General features: G+C 41.4%; 1 protein-coding gene across 1 annotated transcript; it reads right to left on the minus strand.

The window, feature by feature from the left end:
* Positions 1-796: 796 nt before the first annotated feature.
* Positions 797-24198, minus strand: THUMPD2 (THUMP domain containing 2). The gene is made up of 10 exons (XM_060754496.2): positions 24034-24198; positions 22301-22433; positions 16633-17042; positions 12523-12600; positions 10336-10388; positions 9494-9581; positions 7896-7967; positions 6082-6196; positions 4303-4420; positions 797-1931 (listed from the first exon to the last, which is right to left on the minus strand). The coding sequence occupies exons 1-10, from the start codon at positions 24190-24192 to the stop codon at positions 1577-1579; spliced, it is 1581 nt and encodes a 526-aa protein (XP_060610479.2). The 5' UTR covers positions 24193-24198; the 3' UTR covers positions 797-1576.
* Positions 24199-24887: the final 689 nt, after the last annotated feature.

Here is a 24887-nt window from a genome sequence, read left to right on the forward strand (position 1 = left end):
GTTGCAGAGTATACGTATAGACTACTGCAAAGTAATGCATAATATGATCAGTTGCATCAACTCACTAAATGTCCTTTTCAAGAGATTTAAAATGGTCCTTTCTTTGTCCATGTGAGAGACCTTCTTTCAGCAGCCAAGAAGCAAATTCAGTCACGCTCTCTCTGCTTCTCTCTTCATCTCTATCCGCACGTTCATAGCTCGAGCATGTACAAAAATGCAAGTATCCAAACGTTCCAGGCTCAGCCATTACCCTGTGCATTGTCCAACCAATCAGCTTCATGCCTTATTTTACAGTTCACACACACACACACAGATTGCTTGCATGCTCCAACGTAAGTGATATGTTGGATAACCTCTGCTTCTTGGCACTTGTTACTGGTACAAAAAAGGGCACTTCACAGTCTCACTAATAGCTAACCCAAAGGCTGTAATCTGCACTAGCCAAATCTGTGTCTTTAGATGACTAATTTTATCTGTGTATCTGGAGTCAAAAGCCTTTCTTTAACTGTGATAAGGACTATTTCTGTGCCACTACAATGCTGATTGCATCTGGATGTCTGAAAAAGATACGTTAGATTCTAAGGCCACAGGATTTAAGGAAGGGAAAATATACTGTGGCCTTGGAATCTAACGTATCTTTTTCAGACATCCAGAGGCAATCACCATGCCTTATATCAAATTAGACTATTGGTGGCATTACTACTACTACTATTCCTCTTTTATCTCAGGATTTGAGACCCAAAGCAGCTCACAACCTTAAATAGCCTATACAATTAAAAAAATCTACAAAACATAGTAATAGTAATAACAACAACACTTTATTTATATTCCGCCCTTCTCCCTGAGGGGACTCATAGAGGATTACAGTATATGAACAAACACAGGCAAACATTCAATGCCTTGTTACATGACATACAATGAGGCACAAATAAAGAAAGGCAAAAGCTTCTCCTTTCATTTCATTTCACTTCCGGCTCTGGAGGCAGCGCTTGTCTCCGGCTCTGAGGGAGGTGCTCTTTTTCCATTTCCAAGACGAGGAGCCTGTGTCCGTAGACACCTCCTGGTTGTGTGGCTGGCATGACTGCTTGGAGCATCTTTTGCCTTTTCCTACCAAAGTGGTACCTATCTGCTCTCATTTGCATGTTTCAAACTGCTAGTTTGGCAGGAGCTAGGGCTAACAGCAGGAGCTCACTCTGTCCTGCGGATTTGAACTGCCAACCTTCAGATCAACAGTTCAGCAGCACAAGGGTTCAACCCATTGCTCCACCACAATAGTAGAAATATCCTACTACTGCCAACACTCTCTCATTTGGGTACATTCACCAGAATTCTGTATCTTTGGTTGATCTCAAATCTTGTGTCTTGTTGCTTTCAAGTTTTAGCTGAGGACAACTCCACCAACAAGACCTTTCTGTGGTTTCAGGCAAGACTTGATAAGCCTTCAGGAACCATTTGCACTGTGTGAAGTAGTGTACCATTGACTGCTAGGCTCATATTCACACATGCCTAGCTTTCCTGGCTCCATATGATTTTAGAGCATGATCCAGGCAATTTGATGCCCTCTTGTCTGGTGCTGTTACCTCCTTGTAGGGTTTGCAATTGGCTTCTTATACTTGCATATAAATGCGTCTGTTTTACCAAGACTAACTTCAAAGGATTCTTCTAGCACCAGAGAGCCAAAAGCTGTCCTAGGATGATTGGTGATGTGTTCGTTCACTTCATTCTGAGCTGATGGAGAAACTGCTTCAAGGCCAGGGCTTTTGTCTTTGGGATTTGACTCGGTTGATATCATGGCAGTCTGGGTGCAATCATTAGCAGCTTCTACAGAGATATGATTCTCAGATTCAGGACCACTGGTAATGCCATGAGAAAGGCACTTATACAGCTCTCGACTAAGTAACAGCACCAGAGTTCCCCCAGCACAGAGAACCCTGAAAAAATAACAGACAGAAGGTAATTATTAACATGTATCCTTGTTTAGCTTTATTATTAATTCCTGGTCATATAAGATACTTTTTAATAATAATAATAATAAATAATAATAAACCTTTATTTATACCCCACTACCATCTCCCGGAGGACTAGGTGCGGCTTACAAAAGGCCGAGCCCACATAACATCAGTAAAAACAACAACAACAATACAACAACAAATGAACTCAAAACAAAGCAATAAACATTAACAACATACCATGAACCATTACAATCTATGGCAGGGCCAAATGTAATAATTAAAAATTTAAAAAATATGCTGGGCATGACCAGGTGAAAGGTGAAAAGGATAGATATTTGGAGGGGGGTGGGGCGTGCAGATTTCCTAGATCTCTAGAAAAGTGCATTTGGGGACATCTTGCTTGGTGTTTCCTTATTCTGAGAAGGCACACTGGAACAACCACGTTTTCAAGCTCCTCCTGAAAACTGCTAACGTTGGGGCATGCCTGATGCCAGGCATGTAGCCGGGGGGGGGGGGGGGGGGGGCTCGGGGGGCTTCAGCCCCCCCCGAAATTTTCATGGTGGTTCGCGAAAAGGCCTTATTGGTGCATTATTTAAACTGTTATGTTTATTCATATCATGATCTGATCACCATACTCAATATATCCCATATGCATGGGGGTATTGGGGTAATGATACAAAAGGTTTGCTAGGCTAGACCCTCTTTCACTCAGACTCAGCCCCCCCCCCGAAACTCAGCCCCCCCCGAAAAAAAATTCAGCCCCCCCCCGAAACGAAATCCTGGCTACGGGCCTGCCTGATGCCCTTAGAAGAGAGTTCCAGAGTCGAGGGGCCACCACCCAGAAGGCCCTGTCCCTCGTCCCCACCAATTGCGCCTTTTTAGCATACAAAATATCTTTTTGATTCTTTTTGTTTGCTATGTTCATTTATCCTCATATCCACTGTCTCACGCTCCTGTCACCCTTTTGCATTCAGTAACTACGCTTAATCACTGGCTTTTCCTATTCTAATTTGATCACACCACATTTGTCTATAATAATAATAATAACAACAACAACAACTATGTGGCCCAAATGATTCATTGGAACTTATGTCACAAGTACCACCTGCCAGTAGTAAAGAAATGGTGGGATCATAAACCTGCAAAGGTAGTGGAAAATGAACACGCAAAAATACTGTGGGGCTTTCGAATCCAGACTGACAAAGTTTTGGAACACAATACACCAGACATCACGATTGTGGAAAAGAAAAAAGTTTGGATTATTGATGTTGCCATACCAGGTGACAGTCGCATTGAGGAAAAACAGCAGGAAAAACTCAGCTGCTATCAAGACCTCAAAATTGAACTGCAAAGGCTCTGGCATAAACCAGTCCAGGTGCTCCCAGTGGTCATCGGCACACTGGGTGCCATGCCAAAAGATCTCAGCCAGCATTTGAAAACAATAAACATTGACAAAATCATGATCTGTCAGCTGTAAAAGGCCACCTTACTCAGATCTGTGTGCATCATTTGAAAATACATCACACAGCCCTAGACACTTGGGAAGTGTTCAACTTGTGATTTTGTTATACAATATCCAGCATATATATTGTTTGCTGTGTCACACTGTGTTTTTGTGCCAGTAAAAAATATTTATTTATTTATTTTGGACATTTATATCCCATCCTATCTCGACCACCGCAGAGCGACTCAGGGACATCAACAATGATGATGATGATGATGATGATTCTGGCACAAGCCAGTCAAGGTGGTCCCAGTGGTGATCGGCACACCGGGTGCAGTGCTTAAAGGCCTTGGCCTGCACTTAAAACAATTGGTGTTGACAAATTTACCATCTGTCAGCTGCAAAAGGCCACTCTACTCAGATCTGCATGCATTATTTGCCAATACATCACACAGTCCTAGACACTTGGGAAAATGTTCAACGTGGTCGAATACAAAAGCCAGTATTGTGATCTTGTTTGCTGTATACTAATCTTGTGTATCAAATAATACTACTACTAGTAATTTTAAATCTTACCAGTTTCTCCTCACAGTTTACATAAACACAGTAAAAGGGTATTACTTTTAACTGTTTTTTTTTTGGCACACACTGGGTTACATGCCAATCTGTGATTTCATTTCATATCTATTATTTATTTATTTCAGAGTTTTATATACCGACCTTCTCATCTCTTTTGAGGGACTCAGACCGGTTTCCAACCATAAAAACACATACAATCGGTAAAAACATCATAGTTCATATTACAATAACACATTAAAACAACAAATATATCCAAAACTACAGTGGTCAGTCGTCATACTAAAAAACAATTATACACATATTTCTCACATACTGGAATACACATACCTTTCAAGTTCTTGAAAAACATCTGGCAACAACTTCATGTCTTTGGTTATTTTGAACTTTTTTCCAAAGGGGATGTCCGCCAAAACAACATTGATGCTTTCTGAAGGCAAGGGTAATGCTGTAGTGGTATTACACAATGAATCACATTAGAACAAAACAGTAGCATTTAACAGAAACCTCTGAAAATAAAATCTCAACCACTACTCTCTTGTGTGTAAATAAAGAATGACTGCATACCAACTAGAGACTTCCAGCGGATTGCAAGGCATCACCAATATTTATGTGCAGTCAGATAACAGGGGAATTGCAATTACAATCTTTCTGACTTATAGCAACTTTATGGCTACTCCTTTCGACCTGTAAAATTTTCTCAGATGTGGGCAAAATTTTACAGGTCTCTGGGTATAGGAAATGGTAAAGGTTTCCCCTTGACATTAAGTCTAGTCATGTCTGACTCTGGGGGGTAGTGCTCATCTCAATTTCTAAGCTGAAGAGCCGGTGGGAAGGTAACGGTGCTCCATGCAGTCATGGCAGGCACATGACTTTGGAGATGTCTATGGACAACGCCGGCTCTTCTACTTAGAAATGGAGATGAGCACCAACCCCCAGAGTCAGACACGACTGGACCTAATGTCAGGGGAAAACCTTTACCTTTACCTAAATTTTCACAACCCCAACATTGAGCTAAGGGGTCCCCATTTGAGATCAGGACCCCCAGATTACGAAGCAGTGCTCCAGATAATCTCTCTCAGAGAAGATATTTATTTATTTATTTATTTCAGAGTTTTATATACCAACCTTCTCACCTCTTTTGAGGGACTCAGACCGGTTTCCAACCATAAAAACACATACAATCGGTAAAAACATCATAGTTCATATTACAATAACACATTAAAACAACAAATATATTCAAAACTACAGTGGTCAGTCGTCATACTAAAAAACAATTATACATAATCTTCCATCCATGTCTTAGGGTGTTGTCTCACTCATTAAAGGCCTGTCTCCATAACCACGTCTTCACCTGTTTCCTAAAAGTCAGGATAGAAGGGGCGGCTCTGATCTCCGGTGGGAGAGAGTTCCAGAGTCGCGGGGCCACCACCGAGAAGGCCCTGTCCCTCGTCCCCACCAGACGCGCTTGTGAGGCTGGTGGGACCGAGAACAGACCATCTTAATAATCTTGATGGTTCATAGGGGAGAATACGTTCGGAGAGATATCTTAGGGTTTCAGACATAGGAAAAATGAGAGAAATTACAAGACGCAAATCCTGCTATTTTCAGATTCAGAATCCCTTGCCAGTTAACATGAATGGTTGCTGTGTTAAGTTGGATATAAATTACATTTCTTAAGAGACTGTTTAAGGCATTTCTTAAAAAGCATATCACTTTCCATGCTTTACTTAAACTCATTGTGTTCCACTGTTATCTCTGATCAGACAGGCTTCTAAATATGGAAAAAATGGAAGGCATCCATTCCAGAGTAGAATTTTCTCTTTCAAACCATTAAGGCTTTAAAAACAAACTGTTTTCTATCTCCAAGCCACAGTTCCAAAGGGACCCAGGTATGATGCTGCCGATAACTTTTATCAAATCAAGGTTTCAAGTTGCACAGAACCATTCTGAAAAACATGCAAGCTTTTTTACTTTATTTTATGCAACACAGGCTATAAAGGAATTTTCTGTGAACTGTTTTGCATCCTATCTATTCATCAAAAACAAACGAGAAACCCAGCAAGCTTTGATCTGTACTTGGGAGAAGCTAATCCTGCCAAATCATACCTGTCACAGAAGCTTTCAGTAACTGAATCTTATCCATTAAATTTGCTTCTTTAATATTTGTGTAGGCTCCTTGCAACTGTGCATCACTTATGTCAGCCCCCAAGTAATTTACATCCTAAAGATGAAAAACAAATATTTACATCGGGGGAAAAGCAATGTTATTAAAATATACTCAGCGAGATATACTTATGTATTGTTGAAAGCTTTCATAGCTGGAATCACTGGGTTGTTGTGAGTTTTCTGGGCTGTATGGCCATGTTCCAGAAGCATTCTCTCCTGACGTTTCGCCCACATCTATGACAGGCATCCTTTTGTGAGGTCTGCTGGAAACTAGGCAAGTGAAGTTTATATATCTGTGGAATGTCTAGGGTGGGAGAAAGAACTCTTGTCTGCTTGAGCCAAGTGTGGCTGTTACAATTGGCCACCCTGATTATCTCCAGACCCACTAAGAAAATCCAAAAAATGCTACATTCAGCAAAGGACAAGAGGGATCCTCTCACCTCTGCAGGTGTCTACTGTATACCATGCAGCTGTGGACAAGCCTACATAGGGACCACCAAATGCAGAATTGCCCAAACACGAATCAAGGAACATGAAAGGCACTGCAGACTACTTCAACCAGAGAAGTCAGCCAAAGCAGAGCATCTGATGAATCAACCTGGACACAGTTTATTGTTTGGGAACACAGAAATGCTGGGCCACTCTAACAATCATCATGCCAGACTACACAGAGAAGCTACTGAAATCCACAAGCATGTGGACAATTTCTATAGAAAGTAGGAAAGCATGAAAATGAACAAAATCTGGCTACTCTAAAACCAGGACAGTAAATAAAGAGCAACACTCAAAAACAGGGGAATTCCTGACATGAAACAATCAGGGCCAGCTAACACCTCATAAGAAAGCCCCCCCCCCCCAGCCATGAAGCAGCCAGGCTTTGAAGCTGCAAGGCCATTCAATGCTAATAAAGGTGGCCAATTGCAACATTCACACTTACCTCAAGCAACAGGTAAGCAACCTCACTTACCTAGTTTCCAACAGACCTCACAACCTCTGAGAATGCCTGCCATGGATGTAGGCAAAATGTCAGGAGAGAATGCTTCTGGAACATGGCCATACAGCCCAGAAAACTCACAGCAAATCAAGATATACTTATTCTTCTAAAACAATACAAACTGCAGAATCTGAAGCTACCGGGGACAGTAGTTTGCATATTAGTGAATTTCTAAACTAAAACTAACACAGTTCATAAAATAATAATAATATTAACAACAACTTTATTTGTATACCCCATCTCCATCTCTCTGAAGGGACTCGGGGCGGCTTCCATGGGGCCAAGCTCAATGATACAATTAAAACATAACACATTAAAACCACATCAACAAAATAATAACAGAAGCAATATAGCAAAATAAAAAAACCAATAACATTAAGCAATATAAAACAAAACATCAGGGCTAACAACCAATGGTAAGATTTAGTGTCTCGTTGTGGGTGAGTGGACTGGTGCCACAACCATAGAGGATAGAGCTAGTGAGTAAAGTGCATATATCATATAGCAGCATTAAGGGTAGAAAAAAATATCAGTAAAGGTTGAGATGTTACAGTGCTTAAGGAAAGATTTTTGTATATGTATCCTGACTAGGACAAGTTATACAAGGAATTACCTATCTAAATAGATGACATTTAACAGCTGTAGTTTTTATCCCTGCTATGGTAAAAGAGAAGTCTTTATTTAAAATATATGTTCATGGCAAATTGTAGCTTCGTGTGGCAAAACTACATGTATGTATTAAGGGTAGAAAAGAACATACAGGCCATTCCATTGCAGCTTCCAAAAGTATTGTTCCTAGACCACAGGTAGGATCCAACACAAATGCACCGGCCTGTGGAGAAAAGTGAAAAATTACAGTATGCCATTTTAAAATAATTAAGAATTCTCTTTTAGTAAGGCAAAGATCCTCTATATCAGTGGTCCTCAACCTGTGGGTCCCCAGATGTTTTGACCTTCAAGTCCCAGAAATCCTAACAGCTGGTAAACTTCCTGGGGATTTCTGGGAGTTGTAGGCCAAAACACCTGGGGACCCATAGGATGAGAACTACTGCTCTATATTAACTACAACTTCTATGACCTCTTACAATGTTAGGGACTTGCTCTAGGAAACCAAAGCTGTGCCAATATTGTTCATTTGTAAAGAACAAGACAGATAATTAGACCAAAACTTTTGTTATGAAGATGTGCTTAGAAACATAGGCTGAAATACTTTCTGAAATGCAGATTCACAAACTTTAAGAAAGTCACAATGTCTTGAGGAAGTCACTGTCTGTAATTTTGCTATTGTTATGAATCGTAATATAAATATCTGATATGCAGGATATATTTTCATTCACTGGACCAAATTTAGCAGAAATACCCAATATGCCCACATTTGAATACTGGTGGGGTTGGATGCGGATTGATTTTGTCATTTGGGAGTTGTAGGTGCTGAAATTTATAGTTCACCTACAATCAAAGAACTTTCTGAACTCCACCAACGATGGAATTAAACCAAACTTGGCACACAGAACTCCCATGACCAACAGAAAATACTGGAAGGGTTTGGTGGCCATTCACCTTGAGTTTTGGAGTTGTAGTTCACCTTCATCTAGAGAGCACTGTGGAATCAAACAATGATGGACCTTGAGCAAACCTGGCACAAATACTCAGTATGTCCAAATGTGAACACTTGTGGAGTTTGGGGAAAATAGACCTTGACATTTGGGAGTTGTAGTTGCTGGGATTTATAGTTCACCTACAATCAAAGAGCATTCTGAACCCCACCAACGATAGAATTGGGCCAAACTTCCCACACATAACCCTCATGACCAACAGAAAATACTGTGTTTTCTGATGGTCTTTGGTGACCCCGCTGACACCCCCTCGTGACCCCCCCAGGGTCCTGATCCACAGGTTGAGAAACAATCAGTATACAGACATAAGGCAAAAATTCAGTGCATTTTACATAGTGAACAACAATGACATACAATACACAAACAAAGGTAAAGGCTTTCCCCTTTCATCCCCAACGTCTAGAGGTGGGGCTCAACTCCAGCCATGGGGAGATGCTGTTGTTCCATTTTTCCAGGCAGCAGAGCCTGTTGTCTGTAGACATCTCCAATCGTGTTTTTGTCAGCATGTCTTCATGGGGCACCCTTTTACCTTCCCGCCGAGGGGGTACCTACTGATCTATTCACACTGCAAACTGATAGGTTGGCAGAAGCTAGGGCTAGCAACGGGAGCTCATCCTGATTCATTGCTTCGAACTGCCAGCCCTCCGGTCAGCAGATTTCCTGCAGCTAGCGGTTTAACCCACTGCACTACTCTCTGTGATAACTTCCCATGATAATTTCTCAGTAATTAAAGGTTTATTACCTTGATTTCAGCAAGGGACACCATAGCCCAAGCAATGGTGGATCGCAACCCAACAGTTCTGATATATGCTCTGTTTGACAGGGGAAGTCTGCAAACCAATATAAAAAGATTTTAAAACATTAGGTTATAGAATATTCGATTCTCCTTAACCCAAAGTTCACCGTGACCCTCACAGTTACAGTATTGAACAGTCAGTTATCAATAATAATGATCTGTTGTCATTAGAGAGTTCTGGGGTCCCTCTGTTTACTGTAGGTTGCCCCAGGCCTGCAAATACTTCCATCTTGCTATTCTCCTTATTTTTAAGTCTGAATAGCAAGATAATATTGTCCCCTGGAAGTGGAAAAGAGTGCAAATATGTTTTGCACAAGGCCTCGGAAAGCCTATAGGGCAGCATGGGCCAACTTGGGCCCTCCAGGCATTTTGGACTTCAACTCCCACAATTCCTAACAGCCAATACTATTAGGAATTGTGGGAGTCGAAGTCCAAAACACCTGAAGGGCCCAAGTTTGCCCATGCCTGCTATAGGGGACAGCAGGTTGATTTGGGTATTTTCCATTGTTATTTGGAAGCCACCTGTAATCTGTTTGAAGCCACCTGTGATATGCTCTTAGGGACAATCTCACTTCCTTCCTTGAATCTGTTCTCTATCAAATTTCCCTGAGAACATAGCACAATCATAAATATTTCCTCATTTTTGTTGTTAGAAAGTTGTTTGCTCATCGTATTTAATCCTTTAATATTCAAAGGAAATCATGTAATCATTAGAAAATGTAATAATTCCCTGAAAGGATCATGTTTACATAAACATAATAAACAGTAATTTTGAATGTCATATCTACCTAAAAACTGGTATCCCAATGATACAGTAAATATCATTTAGATGCACAAAGATCTGAAAGGCAATGGGAAATTTACAGTTAAGAGTAACTTGAACTTTTAGGCTGTAATCCTACACACACAACAACAACAACAAAACTTTATTACATACATTCCATGATTTACCTATGCTTACTGTTGAACTCAATGGTCTGAAGTAGGGGAAACAAATTACAGGCAGTCCCCGAGTTACAAACATCTGACTTACCTATGACTCCTAGTTAAGAATTGGGGTGAGACAACAGGAAGTGAGAGAAGTCTAACCCTGGAAAAGTTATCATGGAGAAAAAGGGTCTTCACTGAAGCTTTCTTACCAATCCTTGTTTCCACAACAAGCCAAATTTTCCAAAATCTAGTTATCACAGGGACTGAAAGTGTGGTGAAATCTTCTGAACAGGAGCACAGACAACAAAACAACCCCCAGGGGTGTTAACTCTTCCCTATGCTATCCAAAGATATATATAGTCTTGCTAACCCAACTTAAACAGGCTGAATGTTGGATAAGCAAAAATGTTGGATAATAAGAAGGGATTAAGGAGAAGCTGATTAAATGTCAAATTACAATATGATTTTACAAACCAGGCACAAAATCATCATGTTTTACAACAAATCAACAGAAAAAGCAGTTCAATACACGGTAACGTTATGTAGTAATTACTGTATTTACGAATTTAGCACCCAAACATTGCAATGTATTGAAACAGCTGTGGATCCAGGTGGGAGGTAGACTACATTGGGGGTATGTGTATGTGTGTGTATAGTTTGCTCGTGTTACACTAAAAAATGTACCTGTTCTAATTTACATACAAATTCAACTTAAGAAGAACCCTCTTGTTCATAACCTGAGGACTGCCTGTATTTATTATTTCAATTATCTTTGCCAATATAAGCAACCTGTTCCTCAAACAAATGTGTCACTATACTGGGGCTTTATCTCTACTGAATACATATGACTCAGCTGCACTGACACTGCAACGAGGACACCCATATAGATCTGAGGTCACATCCTGATACTTCCCAGTTGACAGAAATGTTTAGACTGGTGCAGAAAAGTGAAAAGAGGAAGAGCAAAGAAAAATCATAGAATCATAGTTGGAAGAGACCCCATGGGCCATCCAGTCCAACCCCCTGCCAAGAACCAGGAAAATCACATTCAAAGCACTCCCGACAGATGGCCATCTGGCCTCTGTTTGAAAGCCTCCAATGAAGGAGCCTCCTTCCACCACCCTCCGGGGCAGAGTGTTCCACAGTTGAACAGCTCTCACAGTCAGGAAGTTCTTCCTCATGTTCAGGTGGAATCTCCTTTCTTGTAGTTTGAAGCCATTATTCCGCATCCTAGTCTCCAGGGAAGCAGAATACAAGCTTGCTCCCTCCTCCCTATGACTTCCCCTCACATATTTATCAATGGCCCTCATCATGTCTCCTCTCATCCTTCTCTTCCGAAGGCTAAACATGCCCAGCTCTTTAAGCTGCTCCTCTTAGAGCTTGTTCTTCAGACCCTTGATCATTTTAGTCCCCTTCCTCTAAACACATTCCAGTCTGTCAACATCTCCCTTCAATTGTGGTGCCCAATACAACACTATGCTGAACATCTCTGTTGCTTTTGATTGGAGAAGGGCCCAAAGTGCATGAAAGCTAACATATGCTACTGGTGATGAGTGGTAACCATGCATAGGTTAGAATGGGAGATTGAGAGAAACCCAAACCCATACTATGACCAAGATCCAGCATCAATAAGACAGAGCATAATTTTATACCAACAGAGGTATGCTTCAGTTGCGATGTTCTATTTCATCATGACATTACAACATTGCACAACCAATGTGCACTGATGCACAAGACATAATCACCCAGAGTCACGCAACAATGCTGTGCAGCATTCAATGATATCAAATGTCTAACTCCATGAAACTTCAACTGAATACAGCCATAATGTACCAGTCAAAAACGCCTACTACTGGCATAAGGGAATGTATACAAGTGTGAGACACCAACAGGCTGCCAGCCTATAGATATCTTGTGGGGGATTGACACAAGTCTTAAATTTTCCCTGTTTCACATTTCCAAAACATGCTTGGTCTTATATACTGATTTTATTAAACCAGACCCTCAATTGATCCTGTTTGATTATTGCTAAAGTCTTTCATCACCTCAATATCAGGACGTCTCAAATCGGCTTTCCATCCAAAATTTTTCATAAGAGCTATTCCAATTATTCTTCCCATCTCCTGAAAAGACAAAGACAAATCAGCTGTAGAGGATACTTTACAAGGAATAGATTCTGAACTTGAAGCAAATGAGGAAAAACACACATGGTTACAATAAACTTTAAAATAGCAAAGTCAAACTGACATTCCAGTGAGACCAGGTGTTGCACCCCAGGCCTAGAGCCACCTATGACCACAGCACCACGCAAGAGTCCAGCATATAAAAAACCCCATTTATTATAAAAACACATAAAATATATGAAAAAAGCAGGAATAAGGAAATGAGTTACAATCCAAAAAAGGGTTAGCAAATAGATGATAGCCACACAGAAATCTAAATATCTCCTAAAAATCCAAAGTTTAACACCATCCAGGAATAGCCAAAAATCAGAAGCACAGAATAAATCCATAAACAAAAGGTATACTTAAGCAAACTTGAGCAGGAATCATATAAAACAAGAGCATAGTAAACTTTCAGAATACAAGAATCCAAAACCAAGACTTGACACAATGACTAGGAAACTCAAGCCTGACTTCTTGTTCAAAAGCCAACATTGCTTGAACTGAATTTGGGTTCACACAGGCTGACTATAAACAGACATGAAGTCATGGCGTCTTCCACAGACTCTTTCTATCTGTTTCCCACAAAGCCTTGTTGATCTTCAAAGCTGACTTTCTCTCCTAATCTGCAAACGTAATTCTTTGCTTAGTTTTGCATTGCCAGGTGTTTTCTGCCAATTCGTCTTCACTCAAGCCCTTGTCTAGGGATGTTGTTTCTGTCTCTTGTGACTTACCTTGGAGCTCGGAGGGTATTGCATTCTCTTGTTCTTGGCCTGTATCACTATCTGAGGCAGTCACATTTTTTGGCCTGTATCACTTTGAATCCCAAGAAAGCCCACAATCCTTTCTGAGTCTAACTCATCAGTGAACCCATCAGCCCCTAGCTGTTGTGACTGCTGGTACTGCTGAGCTACAATACTAGGGATTTTTGCTCCAAATCTATGCTAAGGATCAAAGTCTTGCAGTGACATCAACAATAATTACTGAGATGTTATTAGAATATAAATCAAGCAATTATTTTGTGTGTTTGTTATTTGCAATCCAAAAGACAAAGATTTTTTTTCAACATAATCTATTGATTACTTCCCATTCTTTTCAATGTCTACTGCTTTAGAATATGAACATTGTTTTTACTGAATAACTGTATCTTTAGAATGACATCCTTCAAATCTAACCTGGGGAGAAGTAATCAAGCAACATTCTATTTTGGACAGTTAATTGCAATTCGAAAAAATAGAACATAATAATCTGTAAATCTATTTTTTAAATTTTAATGGTATTATTCAGAATGCAAAATACTAATTATTTATGTAGAACCCCCTCAGGCAGTGGCATGTCTTCATTACAGGCCTGCAATTCAGTGTACTTAATGACGACTGATTATGCATGCACATCAAATAAATAAAACCCCTTTCTCACCCACCTCCAGGATATTCTGGAGTAGAAGTGCACACTCAAGAACATTAACTATTTTACTAGCAGCCTGATGAGATGGTGTGTTTGTTTCTAATTCAATCATTCTGATTACAATACAAAATAGAATGCTTTCTGAATAACCAACACATAAGCCAATGCCTTCCTTGCTAATACAGTAGTATTCAATTAATTAGGATTCGGAGTGCGACAGCCTTCATAACGTCCATTTTGTGATGGTGCATTTTCAGATTTCCAGGCTGTGGCCTCCCTTGTGCCAGGATCAATTAAAACTAAATTTGAAGATGCTCCAATGAATTAGCAGCAGCTTTAAAACAAGCTCAAAATTGTTTGTGAACATTAAATCCCTTCATCAATTATGAATCTATCATGTGGTAAATGTACATGAGGTGTTATGTTATGTTTATTTAAGTTTAATTTTCAGTTTTGGATAGTTTTATAATTTTACTGGCTTAGGTACTCGGATTATTTGAAAAAGTCAATTTTTAATTGTACAAAATACATAGGTTTGTGAGTGAACTACAACTCACATCGTGCCAGTTTAACCCCGAGAAACTCCATCAGTACTTAAAGTTTGTTATGTTGAGCCAGTTTGCTCTAGATGCATTGTCGGTGGGGTTCGGTGTGCTCTCTTGCTGTAGGGTAAACTACAAATCCCACTATGGTGAGTCAGTCCCCTCAAACTCTTCCAGTAGGTTGAGTTAGTCATGGAGGTTCTGTGTGTCAAATTTGGTCAAGGTCCATCAGTATTTGGGTTCACAGTGCTCTTTGGACATAGGTGAACTACAACTCTCCCAAAGGTGAATTTTCCCCAAAGACCTCCAGTATTTTTTGCTGGTCATGTGAACTCTGTGTGCCAAATTTAGTCCAATTCCATCTTTGGTGGAGTTCAGAGTGCTCATTGATTGCAGGTGATCTATACATCCCAGTATCTGAACTCCAAAATGTCCAGGCCAATTCCCTTCAAAACCCACCAGTATACAAATTTGGGCATATCGGGTATGCATGCCAAGTTTGGTCCAGATCCATCACTGTTTGGATTCATAGTGCACTCTGGATGTAGGTGAACTACAACTCCTATAACTCTCTCCAAAGGCCTCCAGCATTTTTATTATGTGTATAGATAGATATATTAAGATTGTTTTACCCACTGTTCTGATTTGTTGGAAACCACCCTGAGTCCCCTCAAGGAGATAGGGTGGCCCCGCCTTCTTCGCAAATGTGTTTGGTGGGGACGAGAGACAGGGCCTTCTCAGTGGTGGCCCCCGTCTGTGGAATTCCCCAGTGAAATTAGGTTGGCGCCATCTCTCCTTTCCTTCAGTAAAAAGCTCAAATCGTGGTTTTGGGACAGGCTTTGAATTATAATGGTATAATAAATTATAATGGTATAATGATAATGGACAGACTTTGAATTAAGTCCCTGAATGTTGGATCGAACTTAGATGCGGCCATATTATTGTTAATAATGTTTTGAATTGCCTGTTTATATTTAATGTTTTAATCAATGTTTTAATTATGTTCTATTGCTATGTTGTGTGTTGGCATCAAATTGTTGCCGGTGTAAGCCATTATGAGTCCCTCCTCAGGGCTTGAGAAGGACGCTTGAAATGTTTGAAATAAATAAAATAAATAGAAGATTAAGCTGATTCAATCAAGCAGCCATTTTCACGACTGTAACTGACCAACAAAACTTTTTCTTTAAATCTAGGAAAACATCTATAACTAATGCCTCATAGCCTTTGCTACTTTCAAAGACTCTACTACAGCATTTCTCAACTTGGGGGTCAGAACCCCTGAGGGGGTCGTGAGGGGATGTCAAAGGGGTCGCCAAAGACCATCAGATTCTGTGTAGGAAGTTTGACCCAATTCTATTGTTGGTCAAATTCAGAATGCTCTTTGATTGTAGGTGAACTATAAATCCCAACAACTACAACTCCCAAATGCCAAGGTCTATTTTTCCCAGACTCCACCAGAGTTCAGATTTGGGCATATTGAGCATTTGTGCCAAGTTTGGTCCACATCCATCATTGCATGAATCCACAGCACTCCTCTGGATATAGGTGAACTATAACCACCAAACCCGTCCAGTGTTTTCTGTTGGTCATGGGAGTTCTGTGTGCCAAGTTCAGTTTAAATCCATCGCTGGTGGAGTTCAGAATGCTCTTTGATTATAAGTGAACTATAAATCCCAGCAACGACAACTCCCAAATTACAAAATGAATCCTCCCCCTAACCCCACTAGCATTCACATTTGGGCATATTGGGTATTTGTGCTCAGTTTAGCCCAGTGAATGAAAATTCATCCTGCATATTGGATATTTACATTACGATTTATAACAGTAGTAAAATGTCAGGTATCAAGTTGAAACGAAAACAATATTATGGTTGGGGGTCACCACAACATATGGAACTGCATTAAGGGGTCACGGCATTAGCAAGGTTGAGAACCACTGCTCTACTAAATCAAAAATTTTGGATGATATTCCCTATACACATTTGATTATACCAGATGCTACATTTTCATTTATTGCGATCCAAATTCTGGAATATTTGACATACCTGTGCAGTAAATGTTTTTGCAAGCAGCCCACTACAGCGGCAAGATACTCTGAAACTGAAGCAGCTGTTGCTCTCAAGAGGCTTTTCTTGGAGATGTTCAGAAGATGTTTCTATAAAAGGTGAGACCTGGGACACAACACTCTGCTTATGAGCCTCTGATATGTCACATCTTGGCTGGTTTTCAATTTGACCTTCTGCAGGAATGCTCTCTAGTACAGGTTCACTCTTCTGTTTTTTATTGTTGATATATCTCTCCTCTTCCAATTTCCGTTTTTGGGAATCTGGACATTTCTGAGGCAGGACTTCTGGGATTGAGTCCTGATCGTGAAGACGTTTCCAAAAAGCAACAATATCCAGCCAACAGCTGGGATTCTCTTTTACAAGATCCTGAATATCATGGACCACTTTTCCTGAAATAAAAGCACAATTTTAACTTAAATCTTAAAAACCGTATAGCATATGCCATTTCATATCTCATACCAAGAAACTGTAGATTTAAAAACTTGTTTCTGTGTGACTTCTAGGCGTTTGTGACTTATGGTGGCTGAGGCAATAATAACAATAACAACAACAATAATAAAAAAACCTTTATTTATATTCTGTCCCTGAAGGGACTCAGAGAGGAGTCCAATCACAAAAGGCAAACATTCAATGCTTGAATATGGAAACCAATACACATATAATAGCAAGAAATAATAACTCAACATAGAAAATCAAATTATAACTTAACACCTAAAATTAAGATAAGACACAACTTAGCAAATAAATTAAATAATCACAGAACAAAGCATCAAACAGAAGCATCAATTTCCCAGAGCTAACAGAATTTATTGGTGTATGTTGTTCATTCGTTCAGTCGTCTCCGACTCTTCGTGACCTCATGGACCAGCCCACGCCAGAGCTCCCTGTTGGCCGTTACCACCCCCAGCTCCCTCAAGGTCAGTCCAGTCACTTCAAGGATGCCATCCATCCATCTTGCCCTTGGTTGGCCCCTCTTCCTTTTGCCTTCCACTTTCCCCAGCATAATTGTCTTCTCTAGGCTTTGCTGTCTCCTCATGATGTGGCCAAAGTACTTCAACTTTGTCTCTAGTATCTTTCCCTCCAGTGAGCAGTCGGGCTTTATTTCCTGGAGGATGGACTGGTTGGATCTTCTCGCAGTCCAAGGCACTCTCAGAACTTTCCTCCAGCACCACAGCTCAAAAGCATCGATCTTCCTTCGCTCAGCCTTCCCTAAGGTCCAGCTCTCACATCCGTAGGTTACTACAGGGAATACCATGGCTTTGACTAGGCGGATCTTTGTTGCCAGTACTCAGATGTCTCTACTCTTTACTATTTTATCGAGATTGGACATTGCTCTCCTCCCAAGAAGTAAGCGTCTTCTGATTTCCTGGCTACAGTCTGCATCTGCAGTAATCTTTGCACCTAGAAATACAAAGTCTGTCACGGCCTCCACGGTTTCTCCCTCTATTTTCCAGTTGTCAATCATTCTTGTTGCCATAATCTTGGTTTTTTTGACGTTTAGCTGCAACCCGGCTTTTGCGCTTTCCTCTTTCACCTTGATTAAAAGGCTCCTCAGCTCCTCCTCGCTTTCGGCCATCAGAGTGGTGTCATCTGCATATCTGAGGTTGTTAATGTTTCTTCCAGCAATTTTCACCCCAGCTTTGTATTCATCCAGCCCCGCACATCGCATGATGTGTTCTGCATACAAGTTAAAAAGGTTGGGTGAGAGGATGCAGCCTTGCCGTACGCCTTTCCCAATCTTGAACCAGTCTGTTGTTCCGTGGTCAGTTCTTACTGTTGCTACTTGGTCCTTGTACAGATTCCTCAGGAGAGAGACAAGGTGGCTTGGGATGCCCATCCCACTAAGAACTTGCCACAGTTTATTATGATCCACACAGTCAAAGGCTTTAGAATAGTCAATGAAGCAGAAGTAGATGTTTTTCTGAAACTCCCTGCCTTTCTCCATTATCCAGCAGATATTGGCAATTTGGTCTCTCGTTCCTCTACCTTTTCTAAACCCAGCTTGAACATCTGGCAACTCTCGCTCCATGTATTGCTGGAGTCTTCCTTGCAGGATCTTGAGCATCACCTTACTGGCATGAGAAATAAGGGTCACTGTACGGAAGTTGGCGCAGTCTTTCGCATTTCCCTTTTTTGGTATGGGGATATAAGTTGATTTTTTCCAGTCTGATGGCCATTCTTGTGTTTTCCATATTTGCTGGCAAATGGCATGCATCACCTTGACAGCATCATCTTTTAAGATTTTAAACAGTTCAGCTGGGATCCCGTCGTCTCCTGCTGCCTTGTTGTTAGCAATGCTTCTTAAGGCCCATTCAACCTCACTCCTCAGGATGTCTGGTTCTAATTCATTCACCACACCGTCAAAACTATCCTCAATATTATTATCCTTCCTATACAGATCTTCTGTATAGTCTCGCCACCTTCTCTTGATCTCTTCAGCTTCTGTTAGGTCCCTGCCATCTTTGTTTCTTATCATACCAATTTTTGCCTGAAATTTACCTCCAATGTTTCTAATTTTCTGGAAGAGGTCTCTTGTCCTTCCTATTCTGTTGTCTTCTTCCACTTCCATGCATTGCTTATTTAAAAATAGTTCCTTATCTCTTCTGGCTAACCTCTGGAATTGCGCATTTAACTGGGCATATCTCCCCTTATCCCTGTTTCCTTTTGCTTTCCTCCTTTCTTGGGCTACTTCCAGTGTCTCAGCAGACAACCATTTTGCCTTCTTGGTTTTCTTTTTCTTTGGGACGTACTTTGTTGCCGCCTCCTGAACAATGTCTCGGACTTCTGTCCATAGTTCTTCTGGGACTCTGTTTACTAAATCTAGTCCTTCAAATCTGTTCTTCACTTCCACTGTATATTCGCTAGGAATGTTAGTGAGATCATATCTAACTGGTCTGTGTATTTTCCCTGATCTCTTTAGTTTTATTCTAAATTGGGCAATAAGAAGTTCGTGATCTGAGCTACAGTCAGCCCCTGGTCTTGTTTTCACCGACTGGATGGATGTCCGCCACCTTTGGCTGCAAAGGATGTAGTCAATCTGATTTCGGTGTTGACCGTCTGGTGAGGTCCATGTGTAAAGCTGCCTTTTAGGTTGTTGGAAGAGAGTATTCGTTATACACAGCGAGTTTTCCTGGCAAAATTCTATCAGCCTGCGTTCCGCTTCATTTTGTTCTCCCAGACCATGTTTGCCTGTGATCCCAGTTGTCATTTGACTTCCCACCTTGGCATTCCAGTCTCCTGTAATGAAAATAATGTCTCTTTTTGGTGTATTATCCAGTAGGTCCTGCAGATCCTCATAGAACTGATCTACTTCTGCTTCTTCAGCAGCTGTGGTTGGGGCATATATTTGGATCACTGTAATGTTGAAAGGCTTTCCTTGCACTCGAATTGAGATCATTCTGTCATTTTTTGGGTTGTATCCAAGCACCGCTTTAGCGAATTTCTTATTAATTATGAAGGCTACTCCATTTCTTCGATGTTCCTCTTGTCCACAGTAGTAGATCTGGTGGTCATCTGATGTGAAGTGGCCCATTCCAGTCCATTTCAGTTCGCTGACCCCCAGAATGTCTATCTTTAGTCTTGACATCTCACCAATAACAACATCCAATTTGCCCTGGCTCATAGATCTTACATTCCAGGTTCCTATGGTGTGTTGATCTTTAGAGCATCGGATTCGTCGTTCACCTCCAGTACCGTCGGCCGCTAGCCTTCCTTTCGGCTTTGAGCTAGCTGCGTCATCACATCTGGGGCTAGTTGAACTTATCCTCTGCTCCTCCCCAGTAGCATTTTGGCCATCTTCCGACCTGGGAGTCCCATCTTCCAATGGCATACCGACATATCTCTGGTTGTACTGGTCCATTTAGTTTTCTTGGCAAGGATACTGGAGTGGTTTGCCATTGCCTTCCCCAGGGATCACGCTTGGTCTGACCTCTCTGCCACAACCGTCCCGTCTTGGGTGTCCCTTCACGGTTTCGCTCATGACATCATTGAGGTGCTCAAGCTCCAGCGACCCGACAAGGCGGTGATCCTTTGCTGGAGGTGTATATATGTTGATTATTGCCAAAGATGTTAACTGGCTAGCATGGTAAAAAGGGTCCGTATACGAGTAACAGATATTAATCAGAGGTATAATAGTAGTATCATTATGTAATTTTCCTCTTCGTCATAAGCCAATTAGCAGAAATATGTTTTCAATTGTTTTTTGAAAGCAAGGAGGGAGGGGGCCATCTTTATTTCCATAGGGAGGGAGTTCCAGAGGTGAGGTGCGATCACGGAGAAGGCCCTTTCTCTCGTTCCCACCAGCCACGCTTGAGACGGGGGTGGGACCGAAAGCTGGGCCTCCTCCGATGACCGCAGTGTCCTAGTTGGTCTATAAGGGGATATGTGATTAATCGAATAGCCTTGACTCAAGCTGTTTAGGGCTTTAAACGTAATAACCAGCTCTTTGTATTTAGCCTGAAAGCAGATTGGCGGCCAGTGGATAGGCAACCCTATCTCAGAATCTTCTTGGCAAGATTAGTCCAGAGATGGGTTGTCTTTGCCTCCTCTGAAAGTGAGACAGTATGACTTGTGCAAGGTCATCCCATGAGCGGGAATTCGAACCCGAGTCATAGTCCAATGCTTAAAACACCACACCACACGAACTCTATGTTTTTAAATAATGGAATTGATATTTATTTAGGTCCAATGGAGTCTGAGATCTAAAATGGAGTCTGAGCTCTGAACAAGCCCAGATCTGATCACATGGTCTGCAGCCCCTCCCACAATAAAGAGTTAAGGAAAACTGCAAACCAATACACTACATTCGAGAAACCCTGTCTTAGAAGTGTTCTAAGGAATTTCAAACAACATTTAGTGCCCTGTTCATCCACCTGAGTACAGAACGTCTCCAGATACTTGTTTACCCAAAAGCACCAAATAAGGTTCACAGCTGAATAAAGATTTTAATCAGGTTAACTCATCCAGCCCCAAACTGCAATGCATCAACTCTTCAAGCCAAGTGAATCAGGAGGGACATGGAGAGATCCTCTCATCAAGATTAGAGAAGAAAGGCCTGCATTAGCCAGCAAAACCCCGGTCTACACTGACCGTTTAATGCAGTTTCAAACCAATACTTAAGAAAGCGGTTTCGCTGCGTAGGTGATTACATAGGAAATCCTTGAATCAGTGTGATATTCAGTTGGTGGTTACACAAACCACAGAGCACTAATTCCCAAATCTTTGGTATCATCAGATATTTTACACTGTAATTCCCATCACACCCTTCCCTTTATGATCCCAGGATTCCTTTGTATTCAACCATGGCAGTTAAAGGAGCTGTTAAACTGCATTAATTCTACAGTGTAGATGCATCCTAAGCTATGCTTTAGCTCGAGGTGGGAATTGCATGGCCCTCCAGTGGTCAAGTTGTCATTCCTATCAGCTCGATTTGCACCTCATCATCAAAAAAGCATTTCCACCAAGGCTTTCCTTTAATTTAGTGAAAAGATGATCGTCACTGGGTGTGAGATCAGAGCTGTGAGAGGGGTTAAGGGGTTTCTTTTGCATGCTTTTGCGGGCGTTTGCTGTGAGGCTCCTACAGTTTGAAACTAGTTTTGAACTGCGTTAAGTGGTCAGTGAAGATGAAGCATAAGACTAAATATTTTACCTTTGTTTCTGGAGACTGCAAGTGGAGGGTATTTGTCCAGCAGCAAAAATAACCGCTCAGCAGACTTCAACTTCTTCAACGTCTCCAAGTCAGCGCCAGTTGTGAAGAAAACTTTTCCTGATACATATTCTACCTTGACAGATAATGTACATTGATGATACAATAAATCTGAAAAATATATCTCTCTGAATCTATGTACTTACTACTTAACTTGACTTTCTCAAAGAATCATAGATAGAATCATAGAGTTGGAAGAGACCTCATGGGCCCTCCAGTCCAACCCCCTGCCAAGAAGCAGGAACATTGTATGCAAAGCACCCCAACAGATGGCCATCCAGCCTCTGTTTAAAAGCTTCCAAAGAAGGAGTCTCTACCACACTCCAGGGCAGAGAGTTCCACTGTTGAACAGCTCTCACAGTCAGGAAGTTCTTTCTAATGTTCAGATGGAATCTCATTACCTGTCCGAACGTAGCTCCTGCTATGAAGCATCACGAAGCTTAAGATCATCAGGAGAGGCCCTGCTCTCAATCCCACCACTCTTGCAAACACGGTTGGTGGGGATGAGAGACAGGGCCTTCTTGGCAGTGGCCCCCGTCTGTGGAACTCACTCCCTAAGGATATCAGGTTGGTCACCTCCCTCCTGTCCTTTAGAAGACAACTGAAGACCTGGCTCTGGGGCCAGGCATTTGATTAGAGGCCAGCGGCAATAGGAAAAGGAAATTTGGATTTTGCGATATGGATTCTCCCGGCTCGGCTTGGTTTTTACTGGCACGTTAATCTATTAATTTATTGTTAAATTTTACGGATGATGTTGTACAATGTTTTAAAATGATTTTATTGTGAATTGTAATTTTTATGGTATTTATGCTGTTAGCATCCTCTGATGCTCATGTGAGGCCATGCTGAATCCCCCTTGTGGGGAGAAGGGCGGGATATAAATATATGAAATAAATAATAATAATAATAATAATAATAATTGTAGTTTGAAGCCATTGTTCTGCATCCTAGTCCTATAAATATGTGACTTCCTATAAATATGTGACTTCCTCTCACATATTTATACATGGCTATCATGTCTCCACTACACTGAATGAATACCATACACTTTGAGCAGTTTATGTATTCTCTTCCTTTCATTCCTGGGACCCTCTTAGGCCTCTTCTATATTGCCATTTAAAATCCAGATTATCTGCTTTGAACTGGATTATATGGCACTGTAGACCCATATAATCCATTTCAAAGCAGATAGTGTACATCATCTGCTTTGATAATCTGGATTACATGGCAGTGTAGAAGAGACTTTAATCCACAAAGATTGCAAATAATAATAAAAGTAACAGAATACACCTGGAAGCAGCCAAATGGCATATTTGGAAGTGACCCTGGGTATCTATTTGCAAAGTCAATGAGGTCATCTTTTGTGTATGAATGACTGAGCAAAAAGGCAATTTGGGAGGAGTGGAGGACCTGGTATGAATGGATTAAATACTGAATTTTTTAAAATAACCCTATGCATATTTACTTGAAAGACAAATGGATAAGAACCTGAAATACTTCTGGATAAACATGCAAAGGCCACAGGTCTAGATTTTAGGAATTGTGGGAGTTGAAGTCCAAAACACCTGGAGGGCCCAAGTTGGCCCAGGCCTGATAGATGTCTCCTATTTGTGTGACCATTCTATAGCGCTCATCATGGAGGCGAGAGGCTTCACGGAAACGGGCTTGTAGCTCACCTCCGTGGCGTCTAGCCGCGTCCGCACTTCCCTCAGCAAGAAGGGCTCCATCCCGCGACCCGCCGTGCAAAAGAACCGGGCCGGGGAGACTCTAGAGACGGCGCCAGGCCGGGTTTTCTCTCCCTTAGAAACGGGCACCACCACTGGAAAATCCGCCATCTTGGATTCCCTTCCTTGGCTTGGTATCATGTCGCCCCCTGCAGGCCGCGCCCACCATTTTCCTCTAATGCAGACACAGAGGGAAACGTTTTGGACTTCAACTCCCAGAAGCCTCAGCTGTGTTGGCCAACGAAGAGGGATTTTGGGAGTTGGAGTTTAAACAAACCCTGGAGGACTAGAGTTTGGGAAACACTGCTCTGACTCAATGCTATGCTATGGAATCATGGGAGTTGTAGCATTACCAAGACTTCTCTCCCCAATTATTATTGGTGCCTCCCCAAACTAGAACTCTCAAAGCATTGAGCCAGGGCAGTCAAATTGTTGTTGTTTTAATTTCCTAATAGTTTGAATACATGAAAGACAGGGCCAAGCATTAAACTACAGCCAGTAGGCTGTTATTAATTGTGGGAGTTGAAGTACAAAACTCCTGCAGGGCCAGAGTTTGCTTATGCCTGGCGTAGACTCACATAATCCAGTTCAAAGAAGGTAATGTGGCCTGCATCAATAGGAGCATAGTGTCTAGATCTAGGGAAGTAATGCTACCCTTCTATTCCGCTTTGGTTAGACCACACCTGGAATATTGTGTCTAATTCTGGGCACCACAATTCAAGAGAGATATTGACAAGCTGGAATGTGTCCAGAGGAGGGCGACTAAAATGATCAAGGGTCTGGAGAACAAGCCCTATGAGGAGCGG

This window comes from Anolis sagrei, chromosome 1, assembly GCF_037176765.1.
Source record: "Anolis sagrei isolate rAnoSag1 chromosome 1, rAnoSag1.mat, whole genome shotgun sequence".
NCBI classification, from domain to species: domain Eukaryota; kingdom Metazoa; phylum Chordata; class Lepidosauria; order Squamata; family Dactyloidae; genus Anolis; species Anolis sagrei.